Source organism: Pteropus medius, unplaced genomic scaffold (assembly GCF_902729225.1).
Source record: "Pteropus medius unplaced genomic scaffold, Ma_sr-lr_union100, whole genome shotgun sequence".
NCBI lineage: Eukaryota > Metazoa > Chordata > Mammalia > Chiroptera > Pteropodidae > Pteropus > Pteropus medius.
Genome location: NW_024342467.1, coordinates 10,233,250 through 10,257,130, shown reverse-complemented (window position 1 = coordinate 10,257,130; position 23,881 = coordinate 10,233,250). Strand labels below are relative to the sequence as shown.

At 35.7% G+C, this 23,881-nt stretch overlaps 1 protein-coding gene across 10 annotated transcripts in view; it reads right to left on the bottom strand.

Moving 5' to 3' along the window:
* DNAH11 (dynein axonemal heavy chain 11) overlaps window positions 1–23,881 on the bottom strand; it is a 265,993-nt gene that overhangs the window by 36,971 nt on the left and 205,141 nt on the right. For all 10 annotated transcript variants that reach the window (XM_039862506.1, XM_039862509.1, XM_039862507.1 and 7 more), the window contains 4 exons: window positions 10,277–10,481; window positions 6,998–7,162; window positions 5,066–5,206; window positions 1,654–1,824 (listed from right to left, as the gene is read on the bottom strand). In XM_039862506.1, coding sequence (XP_039718440.1) covers window positions 1,654–1,824; window positions 5,066–5,206; window positions 6,998–7,162; window positions 10,277–10,481 — 682 coding nt within the window. The remainder of the gene's footprint in view (window positions 1–1,653; window positions 1,825–5,065; window positions 5,207–6,997; window positions 7,163–10,276; window positions 10,482–23,881) is intronic.

The following is a 23,881-nucleotide window of genomic DNA, read 5'->3' as shown; positions in this document are numbered from 1 at the left end:
AAAACCACAATGAGATATCACTTCACACCTGTTAGTATGGCTATTAGCAAAAATATAAGAGATGACAAATGCTGGTGAGGTGTAGAGAAAAAGGAACCCTTGTGGGCACTGTTGGTGCAAATATAAATTGGTGCAGCTGCTATGGAAAAGAGTATTGCAGTTCCTCAAAAAATTAAAGGTGGAACTACCTTAGGGTCCAGCAATTCCACTCCTGGGTATATATCCCAAGGAAATGAAATCACTATCTCAAAAAGATATCTGCATTCCCATGTTTATTGCAGCATTATTTACAGTAGCCGAGACATGAAAACAACCTTAAGTGTTCATGGATGGATAAATGAATAAAGAAAATGTGAAGCGTACACACACACACACACACACATCTGTATATATATGTTATGATTCAACCATAAAAAAGGAAATCCTGCCATTTGCAACAACATGGATGGACCTGGAGGGCATTACGCTAAGTCAGACAGATAAAAACTCTATGATCTCCCTTATATGTGAACTCATAGATACGAAGAACACACTGGTGGTTGCTAGAAGCAGGAGTTGGGGGTGGGTGAAATGGGTAAAGGTGATTAAAAGTCAGACTTCCAGTTATAAGATATGTAAGTCCTGGGGATGCCATTTACAGAATGGTGAATACAGTTAACAACACTATTGTGTATTCAAAAGTTGCTAAGAGAATAAATCTTAAAAGTTCTCATCACATAAACAAATGTAACTATGTGAGGGGAAAAATGTTAACTAAATTTATTATGGTAATCATTTCATAATATATACATATATGAAATCATTATACCGTATACCTTGGACTAATATAATGTTATATATAGATTATATTGCAATAAAATGGAAAAAAGTTAAAACAAAAATTTTGTTTTATAATGCTTTGTTCCTGTTTATCACATACATTATAAAATGCCTATACCCAAATAAATATACAAATACTAAAAATATGGATAGTTTATCATTATTAACAGCAAGTATTTATAAAATGCCTTCTTTGGGTGAGGCATTTTGGAGGACACCAAATAGATAAGACATCTTTTATCAAGCTCTGGATTGACAGAAAAAGTTATACAGCAAAAGAACTAATAATAGGACAACATGCTTATTTTATCTAGAAATGTGATCCTTGATGTTTTTTTCTTATCATAGGCACCTTTATTTAAACAAAATCTTTTGCAGAAGTCCACATTGAAAACAGTAAAAGGGTAGTAGGTCTCTCTGAAGGTGGGAGTGTGGAACCTGGAGCTCTTTTTTATCCACTCACTGTTTTTTAAAGGGGCTCTGAGAAACTCCTAGGACCACTCAGATCTGGATTCATAATTCTGATGTTGAAGAATCCCCCTGGCAGTACCTGGGAAGGTCTCTGTAGGACCCGAAAAGGTGAGAAGATCTCACTGATCTGTTGACAGCTAATGTGGTTGCTTACAGTGCCTATCCATCCAAACCAATGCACTGTGACTGACTAGAAGGTTGTCATATGCCCAGGTTCCCCTAGGGAAACTCAAACTCTCCTCATGCCACCAAGGGCTTCCAAAAAACAGGTGTCTATGCTTCCCTTTGGCAGAAATAAAGTACCTAATACACGGAGATATGTGACTGGTTCTGAGGACGTTTTCCAGTGACTGGTTTCCTCACCTGAAAAGCCATCTGGGACAGGAAGGTGAGCTTGTCCTTCTCAAACAGCGCCTGGCTGGTGTAGAGGAAGATGGCGTGGGTTATGCTCTCTATCAGGATTGAGAGACGCCCCTGCATATCCTCCACCTTGTCAGCCTGCTTGATTGCTCTGTGGAACAGCATGTTGAAAGCCTGGGGGAATTTAAAGTGACTGTTAAAGGGTGAAAACTGTCACCTGGATGTCTAGCTAGCCCCAGACACGCAGGGTGACAGTTTAAGGTTTATCTATGGGGAGAGAGAATAGGACAGGATTTTTGTGAGGATGATATGAGCTCTTAGAACAGTTCCTCGCACATGGTAAATGTTCATTAAATGTTTGCTGCCAATACTACTATTATTAACATCATTCCATAAAGTCTACCCACATCTCCTTCCTAACCAACTGAATTACACCGTCCTCTGTGCATTTCTCTTATAACTATTGAGCATTTAAAAATGTGTGTATGGGCAATACATGTGTCTCAGTATATGACGCGTCTGTTCAAACCTTTCATCTGTTTTTTAATTGGGTTGTTTGTCCTATTGTTGAGTTGTACAAGTTCTCTATATATTCTGATATAAATTCTTTGTTAGATATATGTATTGGAAATACTCTCTAGTCTGTGGCTTGCTTTTCATTTTCTTAACAATGTCTTTAGAAGACCATCATTTTTTTAATTTGATAAGTTTCAGTTTTTTTCTTTCTAATGTATCCTAAGAAATATTTGCTTAACCCGAAGCCCAATGATTTTCTCCTAGAAATTTTATAGCTTAACCTATTCATTTTAATTTTGTATGTAGTGTGATGTAACATTTGAGGTTCATTTTATTCCATGTGGATATTCAGTTGTCCCAGCACCATTTGTTGCAAAAACTATCCTTTCTCTCATTGAATTCTCTTGGCATCACTGAAAAATCAGTTAACCATACATTTGTGGGTCTACTTCTGGAATCCCTATTCTGTTCCATTGATCTATATATTTTTCTTTAGGTCAGTTAGGGTAGGTTTATAGTAAGTCTTGAAATCATATACTTTAAGTCTCCATATTTGTTCTTTTTCAAAATTAGTTATTTTAAATCCTTTGCATTTGTACACAAATTTTAGAATCAGCTTACCAATTTCTAAAAAAAAAAAAAAAAACTTTCTGGATTTTGCTTGAGACCGAATTGAATCTATGCATCAATTTAGAGAGATGTGACATCTGAATAATATTGAATGTTCCCAATCAAAATCATGGTATATCTCTCCACTTATTTAGGCCTTCTTCAGTTTTCTTGACAATTTTTTTTCAGTATGTAGATCTTGTAAAAGTTTCATGGCTTTGGAAGCCAATATAAATAGTATTGAGTTATTAATTTTAATTTCCTGTTCCTCATATATAGAAATATAATGGATTTTCTGTATTGTCTTTATATCCTTTAATCTGGCTAAAAACTCACTTCTTAGTCCTAGTATGTTTCTTATAGATTTCTTATGATTTTCTATATACCTGATCAGGTTATCTGTGAAAAAGATTTTTTCTTCTTTTTAAAAACTGTCTTGTATTGTATTATTGCACTGACTATAACCTCCAGTGCAGTGTTGAATAAAAGTGTCGCGAACAGACATCCTTGTCTTGTTCCTGATCTTAGGGAAAAACATTCAACTTTTCAACATTGAGTATAATGTTAGCTGTAGATTTTTGTAGATGCTCTTTATCACAATGAGAAGTTACGTCTATTTCCAGTTTGCTCAGAGTTTTATTTTTTTAAACCAATTTTTGAAATTTGTCAACTTCTTTGTCTGTATCCATTGAAATGACTATGTTATTTTTCTCTTCCATTCTATTACTATGAAGAATTACACTGTGCGATTTTTGAGTGCTTAGCCAACTTGCATTCCTGACATAAATTCCACTTGAGCATAAGTTAAGCTTTTTATATGTGGCTGGATTCAATTTGCCAATCTCTCCTTAAGTAGTTTTGAAACCATGTTCATGAGGAGGCTACCCTTAGTTTTCTTTTCTTGTAAGGTCTGAGTCTAGTTTGGGTATTTGGGTAACACTGGGCTGACACTACTGATTTAGTTTTATTATTCTCCTTATACATTGTGGTTGTTCCAAAATCCAACCGTCTGCTTCTCTGAATTTTTGCACACTAGTTCCAAATCACTAGAACGTGCTAATTATTCTTGGCTCTTCTCTTCATTATTTCCCATATCCAATCCATCTCCAAGAACTGATTATTCTAGTTTCAAATCATATCACAAGCCTATTCATTTCTATCTGAGTCTTTCATCATCATTATCAGTCATCGACTTAAAACCTTTCAGTGGCTTCTTTTTGCACACAAACTAGAACCCCACATCCCTGATAGGGCCCTCGGGGCCTCATGTGATCTAGAGCCTCCCACCTCTCTAGACTCATGTCTTGCCATCTCCTCCCTCACTCATTACCCTCCAACCATATAAATTCATTCACTACCTGGACTCCCAAACTTTCATGACTCACATATCCTTGTTTTCTTCACTCATTTTATAGCTAAATCCTATTTATCCTCCAGGAATCAGCTATAATGTCACTTCTGAGAGGCCTTCCCTGAGCTCTCTGTAAAACAGCCCCTCTATCCCTATTATTCTCTCACATTGTACCAATCGCTCTTATACATACACGTGTGCACACACATACACACACACACATCCTTACCTATATATCACCACTCACGTCTGCTTTTCTCAAAACTGTACACTTAGTGACCAGCACTGCATCTAGCACCATGATTGATCTCAACAACTACTTGTTTAAAAATGGACTGACAGAATGAATGACTATTGCCCAAAGGCAGAATGGTGCAAAGTAAAGAGTGTGGGCTTTGGAATCAAACAGTTACAGATTCAAATCCTAGCTCTTATTATTATGAAATGTAAATTCTTGGGCAATTTATTTAACATCTAAAAATGTTAGTTTTCCTTTTTTAAATAGGGATAAAATAATATACTTTATTGAGATGTTTCGGGCATAAGAATGAACCAAATTATGAAAGTGCCTTATATGTAACAATGGCTTAATAAATAGTTCTCACACTTTCTCTCTCAATACCAAAGTAAAATAGGAAATCTTTTTTATAAGACACTGACGTTTTCACAAAAGAAGTAGAGGAGCCTCAAGGAGAATTACCTTATATATAATAAATTCTGGAAGACTCTGTTTAAGAAGAAAACAAATGTATTATAACGTCACATAGTTAAGCTTTATTGAAAATTATAAATGAAAGTAACAGAGAATGAAGCTGTTGTGGCTTTTTGTTTTGCTAGCTAGATCCTCATAACTTCTTACTGGGTACATTAATTACTTAAAAATAAATTCTAAACTTCCAGGAACAAGTTTAAATTTTTTCCAAGCCTATTCAGCATTACCTTCAGAGAGAATTGATAGATGGGGTTGATTTTTCTGAGGTCGTTAATAACAAAATAAAGAAGAGATGCTCTCGCTGCCACTGGTCTATAACATTCTCGGGCCTCGTTGATTTTCTTTTCATTTTCTTTAGCTTCAATCACCTATGGTGGGATGAAACAACATAAGTAATTTTTACTATTCATATTCTTTATATGGATCCAAGTGATGGAAGGAACATATCTGAAATAAGAAATTATTAGTATTAAAATAGATAACATATGGCATCTACGTGCTTGAGCTGTTCTAAAATTATTAAATTCATAGTTAAAACAATTTAAATGTTATATTTGTTATAAATACTAAAATATTTAAATAATAATAATTTAAATTTTTTTCATATGCTAAGTTTTCAGTGAGAATGGGTATAACTCTAGCCATTTTATGGCGACAGATTAAACAAACCTGATTGTTTTTGGTTCTATGGAATTTATTCTGAGTAATGTAACCTTCCTGCCTCCCCTCTCTCTTTCAGGGGTTAATAACCCAGCTATATCACTTCCCAGGGATAGCTCTTAAAAAGTCTGCTGGGTCAATTCAATGCCAATAGCTTTATTAGTCAACAAGGTATACAAAAGCAGCCAAGGTCAATAATATATCCACTAGCCACACTTACTAAAAAGCCTTTATAGGAAGACTCTCATGACTGTCTAATTTGACTTTGCACCAGATCATCCATATGCTCATCTATTTCCATTTAGTTTATTTTTATGTATTGGCCTCTGGGTACATTCAGAGATATTTAAAAAACAAAAACAAAAACAAAAACCACTATCGACCAAGATATTCCTTTTTATTCAAGGCTCAAATATTTATTTCTTTTATCTAGGACTACTTCTGGTCCTATAGCTTTATTTTTCCAACCTTTTTTTTATAGACTTGATTCATCATATTTATGTATAAAAGGAAATAAAGAAAATGTAGAACAGAAAAAGAAGTCCCTATATGGCACTGTATTAAGAAGACAGGAAGAGACATTTTAAGACAATTAGACATTTTAAGACATTTAAGACATTTTAAGACAATTAGAAGTTCATTTGAAAGGTAAGACCTAATTTACTTAATTGCTCTAATCTTTACCATCTCATGAGCCACCTAGAATTCCTTTTAAGCGAAAAGGAAAGAATAATTTGGGATTCCATTTCCTTGTTTAAATTAAGACAAATACATTGGATGTGTGGTGACACAGCCTCCACTGGGTAATTAGTAGATTACTTAGTAGTGAGGACATTCCAGAAAACAATAAGGCTTCCTCTCATTTTGAAATAATGGAATTTTAAGGGTTAATGGCCACTTGTTAGAGTCCAAAGGGCACACCATGCACAAGGCCTCTTGGGACACATGTTGGATATTCAGCAGGAAATCCACTCAATGAAAAATCTCACTGGCTTTTAGGAAATGTAGTTTTCCCAAGGTGACTAATGCATTTGAGTACAGCAGGAGACCATTCCTTGCTCAGTCTTCCACTATTGAAGGCCCGTAAAAAAAAACCTTCAGCTCTAAGTATTTCTCTAAAATGTACAACAGACTAGGAAACCTCCAATGAGACTGTACAATATCAGTTTGCCAGAGCTGGATGCTGAGCCTTTTTAGATTTTAGACCAGCAGGTACCAGTTTTCTTCAAATTTGGTTACACAGAAAAAATAATAGTTTGACAGAGACTCACCTGAATGATTGGATCTCTGTGGAATTAGGAGAAGCGCAAGGTTTGGCCATCTCTAACTCCATGCAGAGCCTCACACAGTCCGCTTTTTACGGGCACTTTAGAAGACCTGAATTCCACGCTAAGTCCAACCTCTTAGAAATTACCAAGTCTGACGATACTTTCATCTAAGCACGTCGTTCAAACAGAGCATTGAAACAAGCCCTCCAGGTGTCCCTCGCCTTTTCCTACCTTATGCTCTATCTCTGCGGCAGTCGCCTTCGTCGTCTCCAGTCTCTCTACCAGTTTGGTGTCATCCAGGAAGCTCCCCTCTGCCGCAGAAAGACGCAGGAGCAGGTCGTCCTCCAGATACTTCAGCTCTATCTTGAAGTCATTTTGGTGCTTTGTCAAAGCCAACTAACATCCACCAAAAACAGTTTGAGAAATGGTGGTTCAGTTCATGTTTTTAAGCAGTTTCCTTCATCATCAATTTTATGGACTCATATCTAATAGCCCACACTTAACGTTAAAACCGTACTAATCACAATTTTAAATTAAAAACAAACAAGCAAACAACAACAACAAAAAAACAGAAGGCATGTTACAAGCTGGTTCCACTCCAGGGTACAGAGTACGAACATTTACCACAATCATTTAACATCGTGAACCTGTAGGAAGAATCTGTTCTATAGGAAAACGCTTCGGGGTTTCTGCTTCAAATGTAAAGAGTTTGAAGTCATCGTTTCCATCCTCACAACAGGGAAAAAACTAATCCACAACTCTTCTTAGGTCCATCAGAAAACGGAGGTCACAGGGCAAACTACCACCCTAAAAACTGGAGAGCTGGGTGAATAAAGACAATCACAGCTTACTGGGAATATTTAAATAGTAACTGGCTAATTGCTGGAGGCAGAGCTTGAGCATTAAGAACTCCTGAGGACCCAGTCTTAGGGAGCCTGCCATGCTTTTGTCAGCTGATCTCTAGGAAACTCATCGGGTTCACACAGGGAAGATCAGAAAAAAAAAAATCTATTCCTGCTTTGGGCATGGGAAGGGGAAAACAAGATTTAGAAATATGTCAGAGGAAAGGAATCATTTAAAATATGGCAAGAGCTTTCTGTTCTCTTAACAAGAGCCTGCATTGAAGAAAAATTACTTCACTAGAACCTTATTTGACCTAGTGGGGAGTGATTGGATAACTCAGCCTCCTTTCTTTCTCACAGAGGAGAGATAGAAATAAATGAAAAGAAACTGTTCTGAAGGTCAAAGGCCTAGTAGGCCTACTAGAAAACCCTGAGATTTAATCATGAGATTATAGGATGCTCCCCATCCATAATACCTTACTACTACAACATCAGACTCCAGTATAACAAGTGAGAGAGCTGCAAGACATGGCTCTATTTAAGAAGCAGCTTCTAGGGAAATACAAAGACACAGGGAAGACTAAAGCAGGTACATTAGAAGAAACTGAAGACTATGCACCAATGGCTACAGCAAAAATCACACACAGACTCAAGCCTAGCTAAACATCCATAAAATCTCACACTAATGCCTTATTGACCTCAGTTCAAATTAGTCAACATCATATCTGGTTTTTGCTAAAAGAGAGAAAACACAGTCTGAAGAGATAAAGCGAACCTCAGAATAAGACTCAGATATGGCACAGATTTTGGAATTATCAGACTGGGAATTAAAAATAACTATGCTTGATATGCTAAGGGCTCTAATGGGAAAAGTGGGCAACAAGTCATACCACGTGGGCAATGTAAGAAGAGAGATAGAAACTCTAATAAAGAATCAAAAGGAAATGCTAGAAATAAAAAAAAATAATAATAAAAGCACTAACAGAAATGAAGAATGCCTTTGATGTGCTCATCAGAAGGCTGGACACAGTCAAGGGAAGAAGAACCAGTGAACCTGAAGATATGTTAACGAAAACTTCTCAAACTGAAAAGCAAAGAGAAAAAAGAATGGGGGAAAAAAGAAAGGAAAAGAATTTCCAAGAATTGTCGGGCCATTAGAAAAAGTATAACATACACATAATGGGAATACCTGAAAGAAAGAAGGAGAACAAGGGGAAGAAATACTGGAGGTGACAATGGCTAAGAATTTTCCAGAATTAATGACATTCACCAAACCACAGATTCAGGAAGCTTATAGCATACTAAGCAGGATAAATTAAAAAAAAATCTACACCCAAGTATATCATATTTAAACTGCAGAAAACCAAAGACGAAGAAAAAAATCTTGAAAGAAGCCACAGGGGGGAAAAAAATCCCACTTCATCTATGAAGGAAAAAGGATAAAAATTACATGGAACTTCTCTTGAGAGACCATGTAAGCAAGAAAAGAGCAGAGTAAAATATTTAAAATACTGAAGGAAAAATCACCAACCTAGAATTCTGTATCCTGCCAAATTGTTCTTAAAACATAAAAGAGAAATATAGACTTTTTCAGAAAAACAAAAACTGCAGATTTGTCAATAGTAGCCCTGTCTTACAGGAAATGTTTAAGGGAAGGAAATGACATAGGTCAGAAACTTGGATGGATGGATGGATGGATGGATGGATGGATGGATGGATGGATGGAAGGAAGGAAGGAAAGAAGGAAGGAAGGAAGGAAGAAAGGAGGGAGGGAGGGAGGAAGGGAGGGAAGGAAAGGAATAAATGAAGGTAAAATATTTTCTTTCTTACTCTTAACTGAGATAATTGTACAAAATAATAAAGGCCACAGTATATTCAGTGATGATAACTTATGAATAAATGAATGACAACAATGTTATAAGGGATGAGAGGGAGCACATGAGAATTATGTGTTAAAAGGTACCTGAACTACCCATGAGGCAGCATAGTGTTCCTTGAAAGTGGACTTAGATTAGTTGTAAATACATACAACAAATGTTAAGGAAATGACTAAAATCTTTTAAAAAGTATAATTTATATGCTAAGAGAGGAGGAGTATTGGAATCACATAAAATGCTCAATTAAAACCAGAGAAGACAGAAAGGAAAAGCCAAAAAAAGGGAGTGAAGAGGGAACAGTGCAGTAAATAAAAGACGATAAATATGGTAGATAGTAATTCAACTATATCAATAATCTCTTTGAATATGGATTGTCTAAATATATCAATTAAATAACAGGAATTGACATGGTGGATACAAAACAAGACCCAACTATTTGTTGTCTACAAAAAATCCACTTTAAAGATATAGACAGGTTAAAGGTAGAGAGATGGAGAAGGATGTACCATGCTAACACCAATAAAAAGAAAGCTATATTAATTTCAGACAAAGTAGACATCAGGACAAGGAAAATTATCAGGAGCTACATAATGATAAAGGGATCGTTCTCCTATTTTGAACAGGAGACCCTAACTACCTTCTTTATCAGGTGTACACCTGAGTTGTTTAACTATTCACATATATCCTCATTTTTCTCATTAGAGTGCAACATCTTGGAGGGCAGGAACCCTGTCTTACACTCGTATGTCTGGCATCAAGTAAGTGTTGGTGAATGAGTTCATATTTTTTACCTTAAGTTTCTCCAAATCTGGCCTTTCAACACTGACCACCTCTGCCAGCAGCTGGGATTCTAGACCATCTTCTGTGACCGAGAAATTGAGGAGGGTTGTCTGAGCTTGCAATTCTGGCTTATAGTGAGGATTTGCCAGTTTTGTGTGAAGGATAAGACGAAAGTTCTTGTTAAATTCACATTCCTTATCTCCAATTTTGATATACCTAAAGGGGACATAACATAGACATTCAGGAGCTTCCCTTGATCCATAACTAATATTAAGGCGTCATTCCATTTTTGTATTCTGATAATGTATCTAGGCCGTCACACTGGGTGACTGAAGATTTTTCAGTTACTCTCGTTTTCCTTAAAGCACAGGAAGAACAGGGATTATCCACTAAATGTTTGCATGATTAAATTTCTCATATGTAAAATGCTGGTAATAATAGTAGTTATCTCACAGTGTTGCTATAACAATTAAATACAATAAATCATATAAAGTACCTTCTATCATACTTTCTGTGATCAATTTTATATTGAACATTGTTATTTTTAAAGGATAAAATTAGTATATATATGTTTCCATATATTTGTGTATAGGTGTTTAAAATTTATATCTATATTAAATATACAGATGTACTTAAAATTACTTCCCAATTTTTTTGGCACTGGTTCAAAAGTGAAGTTTAAGGAGCCTCCTGTGTGGAACGCGTGGATCGTGTACCTCTTCGCTCCGTCTTGCACAGAGGTGGCTCTCAGCAATTGTGCTTCTATCTGGTGTCCCTGTTCCCCTGACCATGGAGACCAGGAGTGGGCACTTCATCCAAGCTGTTCCAATCAGAGTACACTACTCCAGGATTTGGGATGGGGGCATAGAAAGGGAGAGTTGGAACTGGAACCTAAACGCTTGTGTTGAAGTCACTCTACCCTCTTGGTGAAACAATCAGCAGACAAAGACATTCCTGGTTTCCCAAGGGAGAATAATTAAACCAATATTTAGACAGATAAGTCATGCAAAGGGAGCATGTTCTGCGTTACAGACTGCCAGGACCCATCTGCCTTGAAGCCTGGCTGCGTTTTCACCTCCATTGCCATGACACCCTGTAGCACTGTAACACAGTCTCGGGTGTTGCTTAAACTGGACTGAGGTGGTTGCTGTAATTGCAAGCAAAGCTCTGAGGAGAGGGCCTGAATTTTTCTTTCTCAGTTGCTGGAGTCTAACTTCTAAGGACTTTAATCACCTAGGCTCTGATGTCCCCCGGGTTCTGGATGGCCTCTGGCAATAGAAGTACTGACAGGAGATCCCAGTACGGGAGGAGAGCGAGGCTGAGGCAGATGTTCCTGGGCCCCAGCACTGTGGTGCAGTGGAGTTGTGTCCTGCTGTTGGCCAGGAGCCTGCTATGAGGATCTAGCAAAGGGGAGTTTTTAAATTCACCTGTCAGACAGGCAGAAGCCACAAATACTGAAACTGCTTAAACTCTTGTCAGAATGGCCTGAGTTGCGCAGGAGTGAAAATTCATAGAAACAGCCAGGGGGTGGGGGTGTGGGGAATGAGGCAAGGCGTGTCTTCTCAGTCTATTTTATCTTAAATACTCACAAAAATTCTGGATTCCTCCCTATTAGCATAAAAGTATTTTAATAACAGAGGTATCATCATAATGATAAAATGTTATCCAGAGTCCTTATTATTTTTAATTTAAATATTTTACATAACTGTGAGAAAAAAATATTTACTAGTTATCTCACTGACTTACAGGTGAGACGTTATTTCACTCAGTTTATCAATTTTGGAAAATTGGATAGATTCAAAAGAAAGACATTGTATAATAAGTCTGGCATTCAGGCAATGTTCCTTTTTACTAAATGTCAAGATATCTGCAACAATTTTTTTTTAACTTGAGGAGAGATACCCAGAATACCATAATGTGGCAAAAATTTTCAGCTGCTATCGATAGATGCTTTATAATTTTGTCCTGCCCTGAGATTAAATCTCTTGTGTCATATGACGAGGAAAGGGTATCTGATCTACTGGCCACTCTATTTGAATGAATTTTAATTTTATTTTATTTTATTATTTTATTTTATTTTATTTTATTCTTCTTATTATTATTTATGCCTACGGCACCTGGTCTTCCTAGGTGGTCTCCCATCCAAGTACTAACCAGGCCCGACCCTACTTAGCTTCTGGGATCAGACATCGGGCTTGTCAGGGTGGCATGGCTGTAGACCATGGACTGTGGCTCCACTGGGGCACGAACTCAGGACCTTCTGCATGTCCAGCAGACATACTAACCACTACACTATGGAACCCTATCCTGAATAAATTTTTATAAAACAATTTGTTATATTCTATAAATATTGTTTAAAAATCATTATTTTCTTAAATCACTAAATCGAATCACTCACTCATTACAGCTTTAATTACTATAGCTAAGAATCTCTAAAGATTGATCAAATTCATGACTTACTGTCTTCACTCAACTCTCAAATTTTTTCCCATTGTAATAATCTTATATTTGTAACAAAAGCTTTCACAAACTTGAAAAAGATCTGCCAAACAAGCTATTGTGGGAGATACTCTTAACTAAATTAAATGGTGAATTCATTCATGTTATCTAGTTTTGGTTTGTTTTTAACTTTGTCAAAACCTCCTGTTTAATTTTTTCTCCAGAAAGAAAAAGAGTAATTCAAGTAGGAATCCTCTTCTAAGCCAGTATATATCTGTACTGATACATACTTCCCTTAAAAAAAAAAAAAATGAGTATTCACGTCACTGTTAAAGAGAAATACTGGGAATATCAAGAGATGAATGAACCACAGGCCAATTGTTATAAATTAATCAGGCAGTGGCTGCTAGTATATCTAGTGAGTACAGTGGCTCTGAGGTCTTGTTTTATAGGTCATGGATCTGATACTATCTGTTCCACGTTTGCACATATTTTCCAGTTGATGCCATGCTCATTAAACAATCATGTATCTTATTGATAATTTCTTCAGTTATTTGTTTCTATCATGAAACATGTTGCAACCAACATCTGTTCACTCAACAAGCACTTACTGAACACCTACACTGTGCCAGGCTGTCAGAGAGTCTGCTAGGCCTTGGGAATATAACTGTTACCAAGACAAGCATAGTCTCTGCTATCACAAACATTATTATTCTCTCATAATAGGCATTATGGGTATAAAATTTTACGTACTGATTCATTCATTCTTTGTTCAGTCAATAAATATATATTAAATGCCTACATGTAACAAGCATATAAAAAGCAATTAAAAGATAAGCAAAAAACCTGAATAGACATTTCTCCAAAGAACATACACAAATGGCTAATAAGCACCTGAAAAGATGCTCAACATCGTTAGTCACCAACAAAATGCAAATCAAAGCCCCAGTGAGGTGCTACTTCATACCTACTAGATGGCTATAATAATAATAATAAACCCTACAGACAATAACAAGTGTTGGCAAAGATGGAATGAAATTAGAACCCTCATGTACTGGTGATGGGAATATAAAATGGTGCAATCATTTTGGAAAACAGTTTGGCAGTTTTTCACAATCTTAAATATAGAGTTACCACTTCACCCAGCAATTCTACTTTAGGTACATAACCAAAAGAATGGGAAAGATATGTCCACATTGAATTTGTACACGAATGTTCATAGCAGTATTCATAATAGCTAAAAGGTAGAAACGACCCAAATGTCTGTAAACGCATGAATGGATAAACAAACTGTGGTATATCCAAACAATGGAATAGTATTTGGCCATAAAAAGAAAGTATTTATACCTCCAACAACATGGATGAACCTTGAAAACATGCCAAGTGAAAGAAGCCAATCACAGAAGACCAGGTATTATACGATTCTACTCATAGCAAATGCTCAGAATAGGCAAATTGATAGAGACAGAAAGTAGATTAGTGGTTGCTTAGGAGTTTCAATTCTAAAATTGACTGTGGTAATGGCTGCCCAATGCTGTGAATATACTAAAAACCACTGTTCACTTTAAATGATTAAATTGTATGTATGTGAAAAATAAGAGATTTATCAGGTCAATCAATAATATTTGAGCTATTATCAATCTATAAGGTAATTAACCATGCTAACTGTAGTTTCTCAGAGATTCATGCCTGACTTTTGAGTATAATGAGGTATTTTACAGGATGGTCTTATTTTATGAGAATACTTTTCTTAGGTAAGCCTCTTCTTTTTGACTAAAGACATATTCAATCATATCTACATTGAGAGCATCATAAAAATTTCTCTCATTACTTAAGTTTCCCTTTCCAGTTGTTTCTAAAATTGATCTCACAAGTAAGCTTTGAGAAAATCTTCCTTTGCTAGCATTATTCACTGTTGGCCTAGATGTCAAGATTTGCATGATTGGCTTTTAAGGGAAAATTTCAAGAGTGAAGGTTTCATGTAATTACTACCTGGGGCTCTCACACAGAAGAGATACTAAAGTTTATACTCATTTACATCTCCACAATAATAAAACTCATACTCTAAATCAACGTCTGTGTACATCTTGTGATTTTCTGATTACTGCCATCTGAGTTTGAATTCATTCCTCCCTTGGCAGTGTCTCAGAGAAATGCCAGGTCTGTTCGCAACCTTTCTTCACTTCAGATTGAATTTTCTTTCATTTGCTCATGAATTTTCACTGGGTTTGAGTTCGTACTTCATAATCTTCCTCTTTTAACCACTAACCTATATGCCCAGGTAAAAAGAGAATTTAAACATTTTTACACTTTAAACATTTAAATTTAAATGAAGAACACTGACTAAATCAAGTCTAAATTTTCATTATTGTTGTCTAATGGGACAGCTCATTGTGGCAGTATTAGGAACTGCAGTAAGAAGTCAGACTAATTTTGAGGTTTGTGTGCAGGGTGTGTGTGTGCATGCCAATCAAAACAAGCCCCTAGCAAGGTGATTAACTTTTTTGAAAGGCACAGGTGTTCAGGCCTCAGGGAGAAATCCTTCCTGAGCAGGGGGTTGGAGAACTGTTTCAGCAAAGAGCCAGATAGTATTTTAGGCTTTGCAGGCCACATACATCTCTGCCATACAGTCTTGTTACTGATAACCCTTTAAAACCCCTTGTAGCTCTTCGTAAGCTATATAAATGTCGAATCACTATGTTGTAGACCTGAAACTAATACAATATTGTATGTGGTTGTAACTGGAAAAAAAAATCAAAGATAAAAATAACAACAATAAAAACCATTCTTAGCTCACAGGCCTTACCAAGACAGGCTGTTCATGAAGAACCACTCTAGACGATCACACTAGTTAGAGTAAGCGCCCCTCAGAGTGACAGCAGCAAATCCCACCTGATTACCCAAGAACACCAAGCTACAATTTTCCCAGTCAGCCCCTACACACTACTGTGCTTCCTCTCCCTACGCTTTCAAGGAAAAAAGCATGAGACTGGCCAGTGTGGATCATGAGGGGCTGACGAGTTTGCTTCTGGGTGCAGGCAAAAAAAGCTTTTAATTGGTTAAATATGTATTTAACCAAATATCTCAGTTAAAACAATGTTCTATAAGAAGACTCAGAGGTGACTCTGGCTCTAAATCCCCCTTACACATCTACATATACCCTGAAGCATTCACAATCTGAGAACCAGAAATCTATCTGCTCGAGGGACAGATGAGCAGATTTCTCTGTGATGAGACAGTTAATTGGGGGTGGGGATGGGAGACTCTGCTATGCTGATAGAAAGAAAAGGATGTCTGCCTATAAAATTGGTTTTATATTTTGCTCTGAAACATTATTTTATAGGCTTAGATTTCCCAGGGATAGTAAATTATCCTCAATTGGGGTGTTTATGATCTATGAAAGGCAAAAACTATATAATGACTCAGTGGGTTTTATCATTGCTGCTAGGTTAATTTTTGGTTAATCTCTTATCTGGGAAAATTAAATGGACTGCTAATGCTCTCTTATGATTTGAAGGATCCAAAAAACAATGGCGTTAACTAGAGGGGTGGGAAAAGCAAACAATCATGTTGTTGTTTCTGTGAAAGACACAAATCCAGAGGTCATGACTTCTAGACCAAAGAAGGCAGCTGAGCTCTTGAACTTAAACTCCAATGAGAAGCAACAACAGGTGTAAAAAGAACAACATAAAATTTGGAAGTGTGGCTACTTTCTTAAGACAGTAGTTCTTAACCTATTTTCCAGCTCCATGCTCCTGAGAACAGAACACTGTCCCCTGACACTGCATCACCGTAAAAATCAAAGGGGGCAGGAATGTCTGGACCTTGTGTGGAGTACCTCCCAGAGGGTTTATACCTCCCCTCAAGGGAGAGAGCTCCTGCTGCTCCATTTCTAATTGGCTCTGAGAATTGCTGGTTTGGAGGCAAAAGACTAATTATAAGACCTCAAAATTGAAATTTTTTTTTTTCTCAGTACAAACAACATGGTTTAATTGGATAGGAGATAGGGTGGGTCAAAAATATTCTGTTTTGCCTAGAAGAGTTATAATTTTAAAGCAAGAGCCTCTAGAAATCATTCAGCTGATCTCTTTTTATGGACCCAAAGAGTTTATGACTTGTCCAAGGACACATAGCTTAGTGGCAGAGCAGGGACTAGAACCTGGGTCTCTAGACTCCTAGCATAAAGTTCACTTCACTGCATCAGATTGAAGGTTAATTTGCTCTGTCTGATGGTGACAGTTTGCAACCCCAACCTCTGTCAACCTGTCTGACCTCTGATCACAAGAGGGTACTGAGAGAATATAACTGATTCAGTAATAATCTATGGGCATCAGAGAAAAAAATATAAAGACATAGCTCAAAGAAAAAGGCCTGCTGATCTTTGATAGGGAATTCTGCCCTGATTTATGAAGAAGAGCAATGATTATCGAGGTGCCCAGTCCTAATCCAAGAACTATAATTTTTGGTAGATATTTTCATAAAATGAATTACTGAATTTATAAAAAAATTAATCAATTTACATAAAAATTTTTAAATTCCTGGCTTTCAGGAAAAGAAAGTATATTTTAAGTGTGCCAAAATTCTTACTACTTAGCAGAATGGAGTATTGTATAATAAAGACAATCATGTACAGATTAATTATAAATTCAGTCTTCCACATGCCACGTTTGCATAAAAATCAGGTACACTGGGAATTTCAAAGTTCTTTCGAAAGTTTATTTAAAAATCTAGTCAAAATTTGTCCTGGGATGAAAATATTCCTAATTTCTTCAAGTCACGGAAGGTCATTATTGTTGAGAATTGATATGCAAACTTTACAATGAAAACACCTGAAAATGATTTCTTGGCTAATGATCACAGCATTTCTGTGACAGACATAGGGAAACATTTCTCCCAATTTTCAAATTTACCTGAAAGCTAGAACCTCTGTGATTTGAGAGAGGCAGTATTGTCTCAATATAACCAAGATGATTATTTGAAGTTGAGATTATCATCTGGACGTCTTATTTCTAAGGTCCATGTCTGGAAACTAAAAAAGTATCTTTTACTTTTGTTGGAACTGTAGATTTAGTGTAGCTACTGTTGAAAATGCCATGTCTTGGGTCATAAAAACCTAAATAAACTTCTCTAGTGATCAGATATTCTGAGTACCTGAACAAACATCATCATTTTTTATTGCCGTCTAAAACTAAACTTGGAAAAATAGCGTCTTCAATTTAGAATAAAGACTTGCTTCTGTGGCAGATCAAAGTTTTTTGTTTGTTTGTTTGTTTTTTGTGTTTTTTTTGTTTTTTTTGTTTGTTTTTTTACTAGGAATAGCTACTATTTTAATAGGACTCTGCTGTTAAAAAGATTTGCAAAACATTCTCACAATGCTGTTTGGAAAGAATTTCCTAAGATATTGTTTTATTATATTGAAGGTTCTCACCGTAAGATGGACAATCCAGATAGTTAACAGATTTTCCAAATATGAGGAATTCCATTCTCCAGGTCTCATCAGAGCCATTTTGTCAGGGTAAAGAGACAGCAGGTGGGTTTGGAGATAAATAAATAATAGAGTCCCATTAGTTGGGGGGAAAAAAAAAATCTCAGGAGGAGAAAAAAAAACTTTTCTGTGGACATCTAAAAGCCTTACTGCATGTCCTGCTGTTTAAAATGAAAAGCTTCTAGATTAGATTTGTGAGCTCTAACCTGGCTGAGAGCGCAGCGGAAAGAATCTGTGTAGCACTCGGCAGAGGGCAGGCGTTACCTAGCAACCTGGGCGGAAGGACTGCTCGAGTTGGTCCAAGCCAGTTCTTCAAGAAAGGTTTTGGCTGAAAGCGGCACTGTGGCAAGATTTTCAAGGAAAGAAAGGAAAGAAAAGTCCTCAGAAGAAATGAGTTAATTGTTGTGTTGCTTCCTACAATTACTATAACCAAAGCGTTCTTCAGAGATAAAAGCAAACTTCAGTTAGAATTAAAAAAAAAAAAGATTAATGTTGCAAGAGTCCAGGTACGGCTGATCAGAAAGGAAGCGAAAAAAGAAAATCATTGTGGATTATTTCCCTTTTCAGTTACATCAATAACACACATATATTATATATACATATATATATATAATATATGATATATATGTATGTATATATGTATATCATATATATTTCAATACATCTATATTTAAATATAATGTACTCTGAAAAAAATAAATTCAGGTTCTTTTTATAGTTGTTTATATTTGTTTGCCTTTAAAAAAATTTTTTTTAAGAAAATTGATTTTTTGAAGAAAATCTAAACAGTCTTAATCTGTGGCCTGTTTGGTATTTACTTTCAGATAAAGTCAAACAATATAAGCAAGATGACTGTGAGTGTCTGCATGCACTAGCTGTGGACCCTGAATGTTATCCTTTAAAAAAAATCTTGATTGAATTTGGGGACAGAAGGTTGTTGGAGGTCTTTTCTGCAATTAAACTTTATTTTGAATTTAGAAGTTGGGAGAGACTAGAATGCTGAATTCTATTACATGAGGGAATTAATTAACTTACAAATAAAAATATTCTTACCCACGAGGACATAATGAGAGAACTACATAACTCCAGAGACTGTCTAAAAACCATAAGCTTCCAGCTCAAGAGAGCCCGTTCTACTGCACCGTGGGAATTATCATGTTTCTATCTTAAATCCCATCCAAGACCTCATTCAAAATAGATCTATAATCAACTAAAATGCAATCATATGGCATCAACACCAAGAGCAGCAACACGGTCATACTTAACAAGCTGGAAACTTGCTAAGATAATTCCTCTTATTAATTTCAGCACAACTTTTAGGAAATGTAGTCATTATAAAATAAATATCTGTAAAATACTGTCTCTCATTTTATTATTTCTATAAAAATAGAAATTTATATCACATCACTAATATTTCTTAGTTTTAAGTTTCTTTCTAGGGGATGCTACTTGAAGACTATGAGTAAAAATAATTCTCTGAAAATACATGTAGAAAAAAGTATAAAATGTCTTTAAAAATATTTATATGCTAAGAAACACAAATATATTTACCATTCAAAATACATCTTGCAATAAGGTTACTCCAGCTAAAATTAAAGTAAAAAGCTACTTCAATAATGTTTGGGGAGATCTGAAAGACTAAAGAGATATAATTTTATGAAGATGCTTCACAGATCAGCAACTTCTCTAATATGTGAACCTGTAAATTTGCTCTGGAAAAAGTACATGTTGATAAATCTTCCCAGATATGTTTTCTGTCGATTGATACCATAAGATATATTTTACTTAAAATTAGGATTGTCTGGAGTTTGGTGGATTTAATTATTTGTAATTACCCAGCTGTTGTCAGCCTGTGGCCATTTTATGACAGTAGCATCTACTATGTGGGTCAGGTTCAACTGTATATCTTCTCAAACACAGATTTAATGTGCTATTGACGAAACCATTACTAGAACCAAATTAAAGTCTGGGCTGATGTATTGGTCCACAGGGAACTGTCAGACATGAAAGGAGTAATTAGTATTCATTACTTCATACTCCACAACATTCCAATTATTAATGAACTTCAACTTTTGGACTATGCTGTATCTATCACGGGCATCTTCTCAGACATATATTAGGAAGAATAAACTAATATTAGTTTTTAAAAAGGTCCCCCAAACAGAATTAACATAAACAAACACACTACTAAGAGCTAGAAACTTTCTGAGGGATATAACTTTCTCTCAGGAGTATGAAAGTGTTATTCCACCTGCATTTGAAGAATATGATACAGTAAAGACATTCTGGGTGAATGTGTCAGCTTTGCAATCCCCGTGGGTCATTTCCAACCCCCCTTTTTTTCTTGTTTTCAATGCTATTTTTGTCTTTACAATACAAAGAGGAACATTTGTAATCCCGTATGTAATCATATAAAGATAGAAATGTAAAGATAGAAGGGGATAGAAAAAAATCAAGTAAAATGTTCATTGCTGGGGATCAGAACAGAAAGACCGGTTAGAAAATTTACAAACATGTAGATTAGTTTAAAATGTGATTGAGGTAAAGTCAAATTTTTCTGTTCCTGTTTTAACATTGCAAATAGGTATCTATATTATTAAAGCGTATCAACATTTTCTTCTCCATTGTTTTCTCCCAGTTTTTATTTGTTGCATTAAAAGAAAAATAATTCTTATTTCTACCAATCTATTTTTATTTTTCCATATCCCCTGCTAGTTTACATATGTGTCAATATAAAATTTCTCTCTTTTTAAAAGAGTTAGTTACATGAAGGAATACGAAAGCGTTTGTTTTGTTTAAACATACTTATTGTCTGTGAAAAGAATGCAATTTCTAAAATATCAACTTTATTCCAAAGTACTTTTAAAGCTTTTATAAACAACACTATTCTCAAAATTTTGAGTGCCCTCAAATTTTTTTTCATTAAAAAATAAGTGAGAAAAAATAGGAGGTAGGAATATTTTCTCCTAGGAAGAGGTAGCTAATGGTATTGAATAAGAAATTTTCCATATTAAAAAAATAAAAGAAAACAGCAGAACAGTGCAAGTCCCTAACTTAGTTCTCTGAAAGACTCCACAACTTTTGCACACTTTACAGGTAAGCATGTAAAATTGTATAAACATTTTGGAAAACAATTTGGCATAATTTTAAAAAGTGAATTGTGCACATACTCTACACCCGAACTCTTCTACTCCAGGATATAAGCTCTGAAGAACCTCTTGATGTATATATACACATGTAGATGTATATATACACATGTAGATGTATATGTGAATAATCAGTACATTAATGTTCATAGCGATGAAAATGAAAGAATAAGAGCTAAAAGCAAGAATATAGTTAAGTTTTAGAACATAATATTGAGTAAAAAATTCCAGTCCCTTTAAACTATATTCACTATGATGACATTTTTATAAAGCCCCAAACCAAACAAAAATAAACAATATATTGTTTTGAAAAAGCGTGACGAAACTTTTAAATAAAGTAATGAAGTGATAACAAAATTTAGAATATTGACTACTTTTGGGAGAGGAGGCAGAATGGGAAAGGAGAGGAGAACAAATGTGGCTTCAAGAATATTGGGAACCTTTCAGTTCATATTCTGAATGATAGGTACATGTCTAATTTATTATTATGCTTTATAACTTTTATATATTATATATTTTATGTATATCAATATTAAATAATAATATTTTAAAAACAAAAAGTCCTCTTAGGAGGCGACCTGAGACATCAGAAGGTGTGACTGATTCCCTCCCTTCTCACTCCTCCTTTTTGCTACTATGCTTCTCGGCTCCATTCAAGTTTGCTCACACGTCCCATGTCCAAAAGACAATGTCTTACTTCAGGAGCTCTAGCTCAGTTAGCATCACATTCACGCTCCTAATCACCCACATACTGTACCCATCACTTAAGATTCAAGGGAAATAATATATATTAGATACCTATATATGCTAGGCTCTGGGAAATTTTTTTATTTCTCACCGGATAGGAAATCATAAACACGAAAAAACAATCTAAACAGATTAACCCACGTCATCAAACTACAGGGTGGTAGACCAAGGTCGAATCAAGTTTCATCTCACTACTACTACTCCAATGCTAGTCTCTAACAATACCTGACTGTATAAGCCCCCTCTCAGTCTTAAAGTCTCTCTTGAAAATGCACATGTAGCTCGTTCGAGACAGGGGATTCAGCATTGCTTTTATTTTCTTTCCTATCCTATGAAAATGATGGAAAGGTACATGTTCAAAGAAAGAATGAATTCAAAATCATGTTGGAAAACAAGAGAGAGTACAATGAATGGAAGTGAAAAAGTTGAGGAACTAAAAAAAGGGATGCGAAACCTGATGGGAAAAAAATAGTAAAAGTTAGCAGTAGACAATTCATGGAAAGTGAATAAACATATCCTCATTAACAATCAATGAAAGATAAAGCAGAAGCGAGATAAAGGTTCTATAATTTGATGCTTCTATTGGCTCTTGCTGATGGTGCCTTGTTTCCTTGCGTGTTCTGTGATTTTTGCCTGTGAGCTCATGTACGTTGGAAGTATATCTTTCACAACCCTCTAATGTCTGGATTTATGTACATTATTCCAGACAGGACTTTTGTTTGCTTCTGCAAAGTTCGCTGGTGTATGACCTACCTAAGGAGACTTTAAATTAAGTTATTGGTTTGAGGTATTTTGGGGCATAAGTAGTAAAATACTGTCTTGAACATTCCTAAGAAGGATGGTTTCTGGTTAGGAATTCTCAGGGAATATTTTTTCACCTCTTCCAAGTGAGAAGGTAGAGAAAAGAAAGTTTTCTTATTCAATGCTGTTATTTAATTTTTAACAAATTTTCCCTTAAACAAAGGTGTGTACCTTTGAATATACAGGATTCTCTTAAGAGACTTTACACCTGAACAGGCCCCAAGCTTGGTCCAGGCTTTAGCAGGTATCCTTAGGAAGAGGTATCCTTGTCTCTCTGATTCTTGCTTTTTTTGTTTTGTTTTGTTTTTGGATTCCTACTTTTTAATTGCACTTTTGTTGTTGTTGACCAAGTAACAAAAGGAATATTTTAACTTATTTAGTTGTTTTTCAGTATTCACATATCTCATCTACCACAGGGCCAGAAATTAGTCTATATTTTTATTTTTTGTTTTTATTTTGGTTAACCATCTTTCTAAAGGCATGTAGTATATGATCTTATCCTTAGAAAACTTGTAATCTATAGGAAAAGGCCAACCTATGGGTCATCTGTGGGTGACCAAGGACATCCGTGTCCTGGGCCCAGCTAATCTCTCCATTCTCATTTCTCCCAGTCTGTTCATCTCTCCACCCTCTCCTCTTTGCTTCCCCAACTCATGACTCTTCACTGATTTGGATCCTATTTGTAGTTCCTCAAAGCTGTTGGGCTGTTCCATGTGTTTTGCTGTTTGGTACTAGTTCTTTCATTCCAGGATTCTCTTCTCCCATTTGTCTGACAAATGTCTACTCATCTTTCAAGACTCATATTAAATATCGATGTAATCAAGTAATTTTTTTTTTCTATAAAGCCCTTCCAAGTCTCCACTACGGGAGTGATGATGCCCTGCTATGCATACTTCTATCCTCTCAGCAATGGCACTGTATTCCTTTTATTGTTTATAGCTCTGTCTTTACCCTAGGGAAACGTAGCTTCTTTAAAGGCAGGGTCTATACCTAATCAT